This window comes from Passer montanus, unplaced genomic scaffold (assembly GCF_014805655.1).
Source record: "Passer montanus isolate IOZ18808 unplaced genomic scaffold, ASM1480565v1 scaffold32, whole genome shotgun sequence".
NCBI classification, from domain to species: domain Eukaryota; kingdom Metazoa; phylum Chordata; class Aves; order Passeriformes; family Passeridae; genus Passer; species Passer montanus.
The window spans coordinates 382,663-397,652 of NW_024367930.1; the positions used below are offsets into that span (position 1 = coordinate 382,663).

General features: G+C 39.9%; 1 protein-coding gene across 1 annotated transcript in view; it reads right to left on the reverse strand.

The window, feature by feature from the left end:
* Positions 1-13,211, reverse strand: part of GOLGA4 (golgin A4) — a 75,813-nt gene extending 62,602 nt beyond the window's left edge. Inside the window, exons 1-2 of the mRNA XM_039714968.1 lie at positions 12,957-13,211; positions 7,226-7,321 (exon numbers count right to left, since the gene is read on the reverse strand). Of these exons, the coding sequence (XP_039570902.1) occupies positions 7,226-7,321; positions 12,957-13,043 (183 nt within the window). The 5' untranslated portion in view covers positions 13,044-13,211. The remainder of the gene's footprint in view (positions 1-7,225; positions 7,322-12,956) is intronic.
* Positions 13,212-14,990: the final 1,779 nt, after the last annotated feature.

The following is a 14,990-nucleotide window of genomic DNA, read 5'->3' on the forward strand; positions in this document are numbered from 1 at the left end:
CTCTGTTAATAACAAATTTACCTTATACCTTTAAATTTGAACTTATTTTGCCCTTAGAGTGTTTTCCCCCGATTCTTATCTCAACTCATGAACCCTCCATTAATTTTCGTTCCCTCTCCTTTGCCCAACTATAACAAGAGTGAGTGGCTTTTCTAAGTGCCTGGTGTCTGGCCAATGTCAAACCACAACACTCTGACACCTCATAACCTGGTATATATTTAGTTAAATTATGGGCAGAGCCCTCTAGTGAGTACTGTAATTACACTACTTAATGCTTTACAATATATACATGTGTTTTTATCTGCATTTTTCTTTTTTTCAACCAACTATTCAGTACAACTTTAAGAACTAACTGTCTAGTTAACTCTGGGGTGGGGATGCTAGGGAAAGGGTTATTAAAAATCACAAAAAAAATTACTCACCTCTGCCTGCAAACAAGAAGCAACCTGCTAGTCAGCCAACATTAAATAGTATTACCACATGGGATTCTTGTGCTTCAGGATTTGTCCTAAAATCCACTCTGAATTATCTTAATAGACTAGAAACATTAAATACATCTGGTGTTATATTGTCTAATGTATCACTAGCAGCATATCAGCAGTAGGCTGATAGAGCAATCAATAAAACTAGACAAGCTAGAATCAACTGAGATGAAGCATACCGTAAATAGAAGATGCAAAGATGTAGGTCATCCTTTAAGCTTTTCTAATCCTAAGAATACCATCATATCACACTTGAAGCTTGCCATATAAATCCTACTAAGATCTTCCAACACTTTCTTCAAATATACTCTGGGGGGAGTAGCTAATACACCTAAAGGCTGTGCTGCCATTTAGGAGGACCTTGATAAGCTGGAGAATTGGACACAAAGAAACCTAATGAAGTTCAACAAGGGGACTGCACCTGGAAAAGAATAACCCCAAGTATCAGTACAGCTTAGGGGCTGAAGAGAGCAGCTCTGCAGAGAAGGACCTTGGAGACTCGGAGCAGCTGCAAGTTTACCATGAATCAGCAATGCCCTTGCAGCTAGGAGGGCCACTGGTACCCTGGGGTACATCAGGAAGACTGTGTCCAGCAGGTTGAGGGAGGTGATCCTGCCCCTCAACTCAGCTCTAGTAAGGCAACATCTGAAGTGCTGTGTGGAGTTTTGGACTCCTTAGTACAAGAAAGATAAGGAGCTACCAGAGAGGTTCCAGCAGAGTGCCACAAAGATAATTAGGGGTCTGGAACATCTTTCTCACACGGAAAGACGGCAGGAGCTGGGCCTGTTTAGTCTAAAAAGAGAAGACAGAGAAGAGATCTAATCAATGCATGAAAATATCTCAAAGAAGGTTGTGAAGAGGATGGTATCAGACTCTTTTCAGTGGTTCCCAGTGACAGGACATAAACATAATGGCCATAAACTAAACCACAGAAAGTTCCACTTCAACATGAGGAAGAACTTCTTTACACTTACGGTAGCAGAACACTAAAACAGGCTTCCCAGGGAGGTCACAGAATGTCCCTCTCTGGAGACATTCAAAACCTACCTGGACACATTCATTTCCTGTGTGACCTGCTCTAGGTGATCCTGCCTTGGAATGGGGTTGGACTACATGATGTCCTCTAACATTGGGGTGGGGGGGAGGTGTGGGTCAGAGACAGGGACGACACAAACTCCAAAGTTCTTGTGTCAAACAGCCTCAAGTTTATTCCCACAGTTCCTTTTATAGGAGCTCCAATTACATGTGATTCATTGAGGTCTTAGCACTGTCCAGCTCTCTGGCCAATGATACATTCACATTTAGAGCTGAATGACATTGGCTGAGGGTCCCTGTGTAGACTGAATACAACCTATCCTTGCCCACCCAGGAACACTAATGCTACAACCTCCAGAGGTTCCTTCCAATCCTACCAATTCTGTGATACTCCAAGGTAAATAATCTCCCTAGCCCACACTGACCTTAATCTCAAGCACCAAATTTATTAACTGAATGCTGTTGAGGACTAGAAATAGTACAGGTAGCTCAGTGTACAATGGCACTGCAAGCTACAGGTTGTGCCCTGGGTGGGGGGAAATAGCTGAAACCCCCAGTGATGAGCCCTTTCCCCAACAAAAGGCACAGCCTTGCCATGCCAGCTGCACTGTGTCCAGCCACCCAGAGACTCTGTAGAACTCAATGAACAGTAAGAAGACCCCAGATCAAGTATCACCATTAAAACAGGCATACAGAATGAAAGCCAGGCATTCCTTTGTTCAGGGCCCCTAAAGGAGACACCCAACTCCATCTGTTATTACACTGCTGCACCATGATAAAAATTCTTAAAGAAAGCAGAGTCTAGGACTCTGCTATGGGAAACCTTCGGTCAAGGCAGTGAGGGAAAGTTGTCTGACATGTGAGTGTCATGAAATTTGTCTCTGTATGAGAGTGTGGGGAGCCAGGTGGGGCACCCATCATCTCACTGGAGCTGCTTGTGGTGAACGTGCTTCAGTCCCAGCAGCAAAAGCCTAGGGTGATACGAGCGTGACTGCCAGAGTGGCTCATGGCAAGTCAAAGAGGAATGCTTCCTTAGCAAACTATGACATTACTGAACTTCTGTCACAATATTTAAGTCTTATTCTGTTTTTCTGCAAGTAAAATCCTTCTAAGTAACAAACGTTTCTATCTTGGATAGAAAGCTGTAAATAAGGTAAAATGGTAGATGAAGCCAAATGCCAGATGACATTGCCTTTAGTATTATCAAAGGACACATATTGTTATTGTTTAAATAACCTTTGTATTTTCAACATTCTGCAGAGTTTCTGTAGCCCTCAAGTTTGGCCTAAATGAAGCAGCCTTACTTGATCTTTAAGGACCTTCTGAACTCCAGAAATGACTGTGTTCTTATTAGTATTATTATTCCTCATTCCTCTGAAGAATTACCATGCTCAAATCTTCCTTCACAAGGATTACGGTGAGCAGGGTGCAAAGGCCAAAGTACATGCAATTCCTAGATCAAACAGCTTCCTTAATATGCTGTGAAAGAAACCCCAAAATTTAACAGGGATCAGAGTTTGACCCAAGTCTCATTGCTCTGGAGATGGCAGTAGGTAAATATTATGCATATTACATGCATGTAATATGTTTGATTGCCAAAGGTAATCATTATTCCCTTTCAGAAAAAGAAGAGAATCAGTAGTTCCAAATTTTGTATTAGCCTGTTATCAAGCAAATTTGAAAATTCATACATCTTGTTAGCAAAGTGCATCATGGCATACGTGTATTTGTAGAATGTTAACATTTAAAAGTTTCTATAACTGTACATGAGCAGTTTTGCTATGTTATATACCAGCACAGCAAGACAGAAGAAAGAGGATGAGACTACAAAACTTGTCTAAGCAAAAAGCCACCACTTCCTCATCTACTTCAAGTAGCTAGAAGATGTCAACTATCAGCTAAAGGTGTTGTTTCAACTCTTACTTAAAAAGAACTCATTCCCCAGAGTAAAATATATAAATAAATTTGGTTATTTGTCCTAAGGGAATAGGAAAAACTGAGGAGCTAAAATTACAAGTTTCTCTCTGAAATAAAGAAAGTTCCAGAATCTAGAAGAGCTGAGCTGCACTTTCACAAAGCTGCAGTACAGAAATCAAATAGGTCTTTTCTGGTTTGCTTTTCATTTTGATGAGCCACCTAAGCATCTAAGTATCCTGTATGTATCAGGAGTTGTAAAATACAAGTAGTTTAGATTCAAACTAACTTATGCAGCCTCCAAAAATTAGTCATAAATATCAGAAAGGAAAAAAAATACAGATATATCTGAACCACTACCATCTTTGCACAGCAACATCTATTTAGAAGTTCTTCAAATAAAATACAAGAATACAGAAAAGACACAGAAATAACAAAAGTATTAAAGGAATATTATTTCAGCTTTACTTGTCATGCTTTATTAATAGCCAATGTTAAAGAAATATTTCAACTAATTTAACAACACAGTCATTATACACTATTAAAGTGAGACCAAAAAGTACCTTGGCTAAGTATCTTTAGGTCTAAGTGCTATATATATTGTGCTCTGCTGGCACTTCCATAACACTCATTAGGATACCAGTGACATTTGGATGCATGACTGGTAGGTCACCCACAGCAATCTATCAGCTGCTTGCTCTCAACTGATAGCAAACTGCCACTAGCTTTGTTATCTTCTGCAGTTTGGCCTTGGATACTTGTAAACAAGTATAATATTGTAGAACAAAAAGAACATTTTTAACTTACAGAAGCTATAGTGAATATGATTCATGTATTTCACCTCAAACTGTTTCAAAAGTCAATATGGTAACAGTTTGAAAACTGAACACTATTTTTCCACAAAAAAGAATGAACTCACTAAATAAGCATATTTTAATAGTCTAGGGCTGTTTCAAACAGCAGCACACCAAATCAGAAAGCACTGGATATGCAAATTGTCTGATGAAGCTCTGCAGAAGTAGTTTTACCTCACAATGTGATCATGTTTTACGAGCTGCTTGCAATAAGAGAATACAGAAGTAGTCAGACGTCTGCCTTTTCCTATACATGAAAAAATTTTGAGGCTTTCTATAACACTGCTACTGGAGATTCACATATCAAATAAAATACAAGCTGAAGAGGAAAGCTGACATGAAAAAGAAACTTACCTGGCATTACATAAATGGAGCATACAAGTTGTAGGTTTATTTTAAACTGATAGCATCTTGGAATCTTGAAATATTAAAAGTATTTTTTAAATCTTCTCATTGTAGAGTATAAAGTAAGAATGTTGGCACATATATTTTATTATAATTATTTGATCAGACTAATGATGTCATTTACAACTGTAACTAATTCTGAAATTATTTTTATTATAAAAATATTCTGGGAATAAACCAAAGATTTCATGTGTGATACTTGCAACTTTAATACCATGGAACTAAAAATACAAAACCTGATCTATTTAAAGACATACTAAAACATAGCTCACAGAGGACACAAAACATACAAAAAATGATGAAACACTAATTTGCTTAGCTTTCAATACTAAAAGGGTTAGCAATTATTCATGTACTGCAAAAATGTTTTAGCATACAATACTCTTCAATCAAATATTTTCAGCGTATTAAATCCTGTCCAACAGCTCACTATAATGCCACTGCCATTGACTCCTGCACATAAAAAAACTGCCTGGTCAAATGAGAACACCTCAAAAAAATACCCTCCAAAAGACTTAATGCATTCATATAATCAGGGCATGTATTTTTACTGACAATATGCAATACCTGCATCTTATTTAAGCATTGTATACTGCTGCTGAACTGAATTTTATGAAAATCTAATCCAACCGATTTCAAAGATGATTTGTTTTTAACCATACTGCCAACTTTTATGAGAAATTTTTGAAGAAATTCAATTTCTTATTTTAATAATTTAAACTTAATTTTTTTGTAAAATATTCCATTTTATATAAAACAAAAAAAAAGAGGTTTTCATCCCCTTATGATGAAACTACTCATTACTTCTTGAATTTCTAATTAAAGGATGTGTTTCCCAAGTAAAACTTGTGATGGCAGCTCCCCTAAGTCCAAGCTTAAGTGCAAATCTGATGGTACTTTAGTACCTCTGTTTCCATTCTTAATCTTATTTCTCCTTCTGCCTCTCTGCTCATTCCAGTCTAACCAGTCTATTTAGAGATTAATGTTCTTCCAATGTAACTTGGCAAGTGCTATGGAGAATCCTTTGCTTCTGTTGTTTGTCCGGAACAGCACTCTGAAAATGGAGTGTTCTGGGGACAACACATATCTAATGAAGTAAATGTATTTCTCAATAGAAATCACAAAGAAAACCTTCACCAAATCAGTTCTTTTGCAGGTTATACAATAAATAAAAAAAAACCCCAAAAACAGGGGAATCAACCCTCTGTACCAACTCACTCCTTCTCGGCCATGGTAGTAGTTCTCATGTGGCAATATGCTATTTCTATACCCTGTATTAAGAACAGAAAACTCTCCTTACTGAAAAACTTAGCAATTTATCCTGGGTGATGCTGCTTGCTAACACTCTGGATCACCAGTTAACAGAAAATCTTTTTCTAAGGAGAGAGGGAATTCATTACAGACGTATATACATACACATACACACACAAACATGCATATACATATATATATATATATCTCACAGTAGAGAAAATAAGCATTTATTACAAAATACCAAAATACAAAAATCATGAGGTATTTTCCCTTCAATTTCTATTATTGCAGGAAGCAAACTGCCAAGCTGTTATCACTGATAGCATTCATAATGAAATCCATTGCAAATTTCAGGTATAGCTGATTATCTCCTAAAGAAAAAATTGTGTTAAAAATTAAAGTGGATTGTTCAACTGCAAGAAAACACATAATTTTTTGTGGCAAAACAAAGCAACTGAATTTTCTGACAAGGACACAACATTTCCTCTGAAAAAGTTCACAGAATCACAGAAGCATCCTGCTTTATGCTACCAGTCTATGTCCATGCTCACCAAGTCAGGAAATGTTTTGTTTATTTGTATTTGTTGCTTTTTTTTTTAAATCAAGTCACTTCAAAAGAGCCATTGTACTTAATATGAAACAAGGTAAGTGCAGATAATCTTCTTTGTTTGCTTTATTATGCAAGTCAAGGTTACACATCATGCTGATAATGATTTTAATGATAATTTATGACTGATAAATTAGACTCAGTTTAGTCTGTTGTTCGGGGGTTTTTTTTGGAGGGGGAGGTGAGGGGGCCTGGGTTGGTTTTAAGTTTGGGGGCAAGGGAGAAAGGAAGTGGGGTAGGGGAAATACCTTTGAGTTTGATACCTATTACAGGCATGGTTGGAAAAAAATCACAAAGGCTCTGTATAAACCTTTTGGATCATCCACCTCAAATTACCTGGACTCACGTAGCTTTTCAACCAAAAGTGGGACAAAAACTAAGTTAGTCTCTCTGAATATATCCTCTGTCCCACTACCTCACTGAGTTCAGTTCAGGAATAAGATTTTTAAGACGTGAAGACTGAAAGAGTTTCCTAATCTGGGAGTTAATCGCTACAGCTTAAATATCTGTTTTATTACTATTAAACACTTTGGTATTTAACCTAAAAATAGACTATTCATATCTATAAATACACAGAAAATAGTGAGATTGAGAAATAAAAAAAAAAATGTAATGAAGGACATAAAGTTAGGTTTTTTAAGCAGAAAAGCAGAGAAAAACAGTTCTCAACTGACCTCTTTGTCTGGTGTTAAAGTACCTTCATGATTCTGATCTGTAAACGAAGTTGTCCTGATTCTGTTGCCAGTTGATGGAGGGGATCTGGAAGGGACCTATAGAGAAATCATGTATATCAACAAGTAATACTATTAACTCCAGAACTAATTATTCTGTATTATAATTTACTTCAAGAATTACTAACTATGTCATCTCAGTGAAGCATAGTCTAGCTCTTTTTGAAAAAAACAACTGTCTGTGACAAGTTGTACCTTACTAAAAGTTCCCAGAGCAAAATGTGCCATGAATCAGCCACACGAACAAACAACAAAATGGTTATTTTGATTATTTCTGACTACGGTCCTCTTAGACCATATTTGAAAAACAAGACTCCTAATATTTTAGGAACATATTACAATTGCTTAAGGTTTAAAAGTTTTGTGATTTGACAGGGATTCAAGCATTTACAAGTGGAACAGAATCTGATCAAGAACTTAGAAAATTAACAACAAAAAATGACACTAAGAAAATTTATAAATGTTAAATTTGCAATATTGGTAACATTGAATCTAAGCAATGAAAAGGGCACAAGAAATTGCTATATTTTTCTGATGTCTATATGTACTTGTTGTTCTATCAGAACTAAACATCTATTCACAGAAATTTTACAACTTCATTCAAATTGAGGTTCTAAAAAGTCACACCAATTCAAACAAACTACCTAGCCAGCCTCATCATTCAAACTTCAAATATAAAATTTCAGTATAAATGTAATGAGTAGTAAAGTATCAACAAGCAGATCCATACAAAAGAAAATAATTAGCAAGATTTTTCATCAGGTATTGCGAAAGGCTGGAAGGATTGTGGACTTAAAATATTTCAGGCATGTGGTGGGAGGAAGAGGAAGGTCAGGTCTTTCTTTGATGAGGTGATGCCCTCCTGCACAGACCCCATGCCTCTGGACCTGTATCCCAGTCCTGCAGTGGCTGCCAATACATGGCACATCAGAGGAAATGTGCCATACTCTGCCCCTGGAACCTAAATCCAGGCCCAGAGTGGTCAGATGACCAGAAGTTCCACCTGCAGGAAGGGCCCAGGGGTACTTAACCAAGGATATAAGGCAAGCACATGCATGTTTTGACCCTACCTCTTCATGAAATTTCTATCAGCTGAACACTGCTGGAACCAGGAGTGGTAGATATATTTGTTCTATTTTACATCAAAATTATTCTAAAAGCAGTCATAGTTACAGGTCTAGAGGTAGGCCAATGTCCCAACTTGAAAATACCACTCAAAAGTCAAACAGCTTACCTAGTACCAAATAGCTATTCATCATTAAAAGCTTTATGTACTGCTGAAAACAATCATACCAAAGTATTCATAGGGTTTGCAAAAAAAACCCAATCTAATGCTGACAGACTATTACTCTTCTTTTATTCCTACCCTCAATCTAATGCCAGGGTTTTAAGGATTATTTGAAAATCAATTTCCTTCTGTTTAGTGAGGGCCAGAAACATTCAAGGATACTTTGTCACTGCTTAGAAGCAGTATGAACACATCTCTTCACCCTGCCCTTAACAGTTCTACAGTTTGCACTGCTGCATTCAGACTTCTTGTCAATTTACACTCATTTCAGTAGCACTAAGCTTTGCAGCACAAATATCCATTGATCTTATGCAAAAACAAAAAGAGCTGAAACAGGGTAGTATAGTTAAATTGGAAGTGTTCAACTTCCTCACCAGCTCAGGGCTGACTAATAGTTAAAGCATGGCTTTAAGGGAGGGCACTGTCCAAATGCCTCTTCAACACTGACAGGCAAGGGTGGGGAAGGCACCAACCACCTCTCCAGGAAGCCTATTCCATGTTTTGACCACCCTCTGGGTAAAAGAGTATTTCCTCATGTTAAGTCCAAATCTCCCATGACAGACACAGTTTGAGTTATTCCTGCATGTTCTGGCGCTGTATACCATGGAGAAGAGCTCAGTGCCTCCCTCTCTACTTCTCCTCAGGAAGCTGTAGGGAGCAGTGAGGTCACCCCTCAGCCTCCTCCTCTCCAAACCAGACAAGCCCAGTGCCCAGAGCACATTCCTGTCAGCCCTTTCCGCTGCTTTGGTGCTCTTCTCAGGACATGTTCAAGGACCTTCACATCCTTTTTAAATAGTGGGGCCCAGAACTGCACACAGTACTCAAGGTGAGGCTGCACCAGTGCTGAATTCAGCGGGATAATCACCTCTCTTGGCTGGCTGGTGATGCTGTGTTTGATGCACCCCAGGATCAGGTTTGTCCCCTTGGCTGCCAGGGCACACACTCCTGCTGTTCTCATTGAGCTTCCTGCCAACCTGCACTCCCAAAGCCCTTTCTGCAGGGCTGCTCTCCAGCCACCCCTCTCCCAGTTCAGACCTGTGTGTGGAATTACCCCATCCAGGTGCAGAATCCAGCATTTGGTTGGTCTTGCTCAGCTCCATATCACTGGTGACTGCTCAATACTCCAATCAATCCCTCTGCAAGGCAAAGCCTCTTGTCCCATGAGAGAATCAGGAACACTTCACCTAACTATCTGAGCATTCAACTGCAGCCTCCAGATCACTGATAAAGAGTCTGAACAGAACTGCCTCTAGACCTGAGCCCTGAGGAACACCACTGGTAACTGGTCACCAGCCAGATGTCCTGTTTGCTGCAATAATTTGAGTCCTGCTCTTCAACCAACTCATCACCCAGTGCACTGCATACCTATTCACCCTACTGTTGGAAAACTTGTCTGGAAGAACACTGGGAAGAACAGTACCAAAAGCCTTTATAGAACCCAGAAAAACTACATACACCACCTTCCCTTTGTCTAGCAGGCAGGTGAACTTACTGCAGAAGGTTGACTGATAATTGCACTGTTCTTTTCTTTCAACAGCATACAGTATGATTTTCTTAATAATTTTTCCAGGTTCTGAGGTTAACTCCGTAGTTTCCTGCATACTCCCTCATGCCCTTCCAGTAACCTGGTTAGCTCTGCAGATTCCCAGGATGATTGAGAGGGGTCCTACCACAACATCTGCTAGCTCCTTTAGTATCCTGGGTTGAATCCCATAGGCCCCATGAACTTATAAACATTCATTCAAGTGACACAACATAACTTGTCTGTTAAAATTCCAGTGTTCACAAATGGAAAGTTAATGTTCCTGCAGTCATGGTCCTCTGACTCAGAACCAGGCAGACCAAGGTCTGTCAGTACTATTAAAAACTGAGGCAAAGTACTGACTGTCTCCATTTTTTCTTCATCCCTATTTGTCAGGTGACAATCTTGGACAAGTAGCAGTTTAAGACACCTGTAATTGTAACAGCGCTTTTTTCCACCCTGTCAGCCATCAGAAAGAGATGTGTTCCTCAGACTATGAAGGATGGGTATTCTCAATTTGACAGATGACATCAGTTAGCTGTGAAAGAGGAAGGCCTACAAACACCTCCTCACACAAGGTTATATTTCTTGAGTTATACTTGAAAAATTTTACCTCCAGGTTTACACCAGTCTTAAGTTTGTAAATTTAGTCTTGGACACTACAAACCAAAGTACAAATGTGAAGTTCTAGGTCTCAAAGTAAGGAATATGAATAGAGTATAGAAGGTATAGAGCATAGTGAGTGAAGCCTCTCTACAAGAGGGTATAGAAAAGAAAAGAGCAAAAATTAATGCAAACATAAGTTTCATAAACTGAGAAACTGTAAGAGTTAGAAAAATTTGGTCTGAAAATGTTTTGACAGGAAGGAATGCATTTTAAGAATCTGAATTACTGATCTGAATAAAAGCAAAGGAAAAAAGCATATCCCACACTTTTTACAAGACTACAGTATATTTTATAATCCTCAAAACCTCACTTCTTCCTTAAAAGACTGTTTTCAAATGAAATACAAGACATGAAAAGACAAACTTATTTTACTTCTAAGATCAAATTTAACTATTTCCCCTAGTGTTACTTGAGAGCAACCAAAGAGTAAGAAACATTGCAAGACAACTATTTTACACACAAAAAAAAATATGTTATAATTTCTTGCTTCTCCCTTTCCATTTATGTCAACCTTTGAGTTACATAATCTGCTTTGTGCATAGTACAGCAGACTAGGTCAACAGACTAGGTATAATTTACTATAAACTCTCGTAGCAGACTGCAGCTACGAGATTTGTCAACATTAATTTTTCAAGAGGCAGATAAAGACTAAAGTATATTACGCCATTGGGTGCATATATGCACATAAGACCATATTTATTCAGTAGAATAATTTTCAGGAAGTATCAACTCTTGAACATGTGCACGGAGCATCCCGAACTAAGTGGATTACAATGTCCTGAACTACGTGTATTACAGTGCTGTGTGAAAGGTGTCATAATTTAGCTGCTGTACATTGAAAACAGTAAACTCTGCAGATCAATCTCTTTTGCACTGCACTGAAAGCTCACCACATATGGCAATTAAGAAAGCACTCTAAAACTGTAACTAACAAAAACATACTTCAATAACTAGAGAAGGCACAGAATTAATACTGTGGAAGGCCTTAAAGTAAGACCCAACAAGCTATACAAAATTTCACAATAGATCCATTTCCAAAAATGAGTGATTCAAAGAACAGAACATAACTGTCAGTTTTGAAACCATGGTCCAATACTGTGACTATTCACTGCCAAATCTCCCAGTGGTTCAAATTACACTCAAATCAAGCCCAGGCAACTAATCACCTATTTGTCAAATTAACTAAATTACCTGTCTGTAGCTTAACATTCACAGGATTCAGAGTTTATATTAGTTTTTATACTTTTACATTCCAAGATACACAGGATACTTAACCTAGCAATAAGACACAGGCAGACATTATCAGCAGACTTGGCCAATAGGAAGTTAACTTGCTGAAGTCTTTCTACCCAAAATTTGTGAAGAGAGAGTTTATTCTGCTTTGACACATACATGAAATCATCACAACTTATTTTTGGCCACTTTCACTTAGACACTCTGCACACATGTCCTATCTAGTGTGTATTATTAACACTTAAAAATAGCCTTTACTAAAATACATTTATAACAACTTAGTGAAATAAAGTACATATGAGAGGAAAATGGCCAATTAAATTATGACTAGAACAAATAAATAAGTACCTCGTTCTCAGATTTATACTATATTCTCAATTAATCTACAGTTTAAAAAAATGCAAAAATAAGGCTGAGGTAAGCAAACCAGCCCTCCAAAAGATGTTAACAGAAGAGACATACAGAACTGAAAGAACAAGCATTAAAACGACAGACTAGCGATAACTAGGGAACTCAATGCTGGATTGTTATTCACTACACGTGAAAGTATCATTACTTCAAATGCCAAGGAAGAAACCCATTTCTGTTTCATTCTGTTCGATGCTCAGGCAAGAGATGTTTTTACATTCTTCCACAAGACAGCTTTTGTAGAGTGGACAAAACGAAGCACGGTTTCTAGCAGGAGGAGAATCAGTAAAAACTTAGATGACGAAGTTCTAGCGAAGCCGCCTCGCGCTGCAAGCGACCCGGGCAGCGACTCCCGCCGGAGCCTTCGGTCGGACTGGGGCCCGCCGCCGCAGCAACAGCCGCGGGAGGGTCGCGTTGCGCAGGCCTGCCCGACCGACCCGCAGGACACCAAGGCCTCCCCGGGCGAAGCGCGGCCTCGCCCCGCCAGGGGAAAGGCCGTCACAAGCGCCCACAACGGTCCGGCGGATACATCTCCCAGCGGCCCCTCCTCGCCGTACCTGCGGTGGGAGGGGGCTCGCACGTCCACCCGCTCCGCGCGGCAGCACCTGCTCCTCGCTAATCTTCTGCTTCAGCTTCTTGAACATGGTGGCGGGAGGGAGAAGGGGATGAGAGTACAGCTTTCCGGGCCGGCTGGGCAGACGGCAAGGGGCGCCCAGGGGGCGGCGGAACCGATCTCCCCTCGCCCCGGCCCGCGGAGCCACCACCGCCCCGCCCTCGGACCCCCTCCGCGGGGCACAGGCATCCGCGACCGCTGCGCCTGCGCAGCCAACGTGGAGCCGAGCGCTTCGGCCGGCACGGTGTGCGGCGAGGCACAAACTTCCGAACGCAATGCGCGGCGTACTCCTCCCACAACCCGGGCGGATGTGCAGCCTGAGCGGCCCTGGGCGCCAGGACTGTGGCGGGGCAAAGTGGTGTTGCCTGGCCCCATTTTCTCCGTCTCTCCCGGAGGGCGAGGGAGGCGGTTCCGTCCTGGGAATGTAGCAGGCGGAGGAGTGACCGCTTCTATCCGGAAGGAGGAAAAACAGAGCGGTAAGAGCTGCCGCCTCGCTGCGCCTTTCCGCCGCCGTAGCCGTTTGATTCCGTACCTTAAACCGCCACGGAGACCCTCGATTTGCCAAAATGCTGACCCTGAGGGTCTGTAAGGCCTTGTGTGAGAGTCCTCCTGAGTCGGTCAGCGATAGTGTCGAGAACAAGCTTTCACAAGCCGAAGAACCCGACAGCAAGGTAACAAAATGGAGGCTTGTGAAAGCTTCCGACTAAAAAATGCCCAATAGTCCCTTTTTGAAGCTGCCTGGGCACGTATCTGCTAATAGGAAAGTCGCGACTTTTTTTTTTTTTTTTTTTTTTTTTGAGTAGCTTTCTGTTTGTAAACCTGAGAGACACTGTTACAACTAAAGTATCATTGAGGGTGAAATGGCAGTGTTTGCTAGTATTGTTACTACTGTCTCCCCGAGTCTATGGCAGAAATGTTCTTGGCTGTGCAAGGTTAAAACTTCTGGCTTTAGATCCCTTGTTGGATGACTTTTGTGCGTGTGTGTGTATGTTCAGTGCTGCGAATGTACGTGCAGAGGGCTGTCAGCAGCAGCCAGCATTCATTCTCCAACAACGGGATTTTGAAATTTACTGTGTTGACAATGACATTGCATGAAGTCTAAAAAAATACATGGTGCTGTTTGCAAGAAACGATGAACCACATGTTCTTCTGTAAAGCTTCCTACTAGGGAGGCTGTATGCAATAATCACAAATGCCCAGAAATGTTTTCACTGAAATACACTCCTGAAATCTCTAAGTAATTTTAGGGGGGTGGGGGGAAGTGGATAGGAAATAATTTTCCAATTTCTTTTACACAAACTAAAAAAATAATCAAGATAAATCTATAGCAAAAATAAACTGCTGGTTTTCCAAGGGGTTTTTTTTTGCTACATTAAACAAACATATTTTTATGTTTGTTTAATGTAGCAGAAAAAAACCACCACTTTTTTAAAAAAATAAAAATCTTTTTTTGCAATCTGTTTAGTTGTAGATAAACTGTGACTGGTAGTGACCCTTTTGTTTGTGTGTTCCTGTTAAGACTAATATGCATACTTCAGATGACAGCAGTGACTTGCAGACTCTACTGATTTTTGTTGAGAATAACTGTTGACTTCAAACACGTTCAAAAGAGTTAATCTGAACCTACAAGCTGTAATAGCCAGGTAAGTATCTTGAAGATTTGTAGGGTATCTTTCCTGTAGGTTGAAACAGAATTGTAGGAAAAGTCCCCGGAACTAAAAGGACAAAACCATCTGAATAGCAGTCCATAAGGAAATAAGATAAAATGGGCAATTAAGTTTATTGCATCCATAAAAATTAAACATTTTCTGCTTCAGCGAGGTAGCCTCTGTTTCCTCTAAATATGACATGCAGCAGCGTGGCGGTAAAATTCAGAGATTATCAAGTGAGAGGAGCATTGGCCAGTGAATGCTTTGGGAAACCTTTTAACAACTTTCAATAACGTAATATGTGAATTTGATGGACAGATGCATAATTG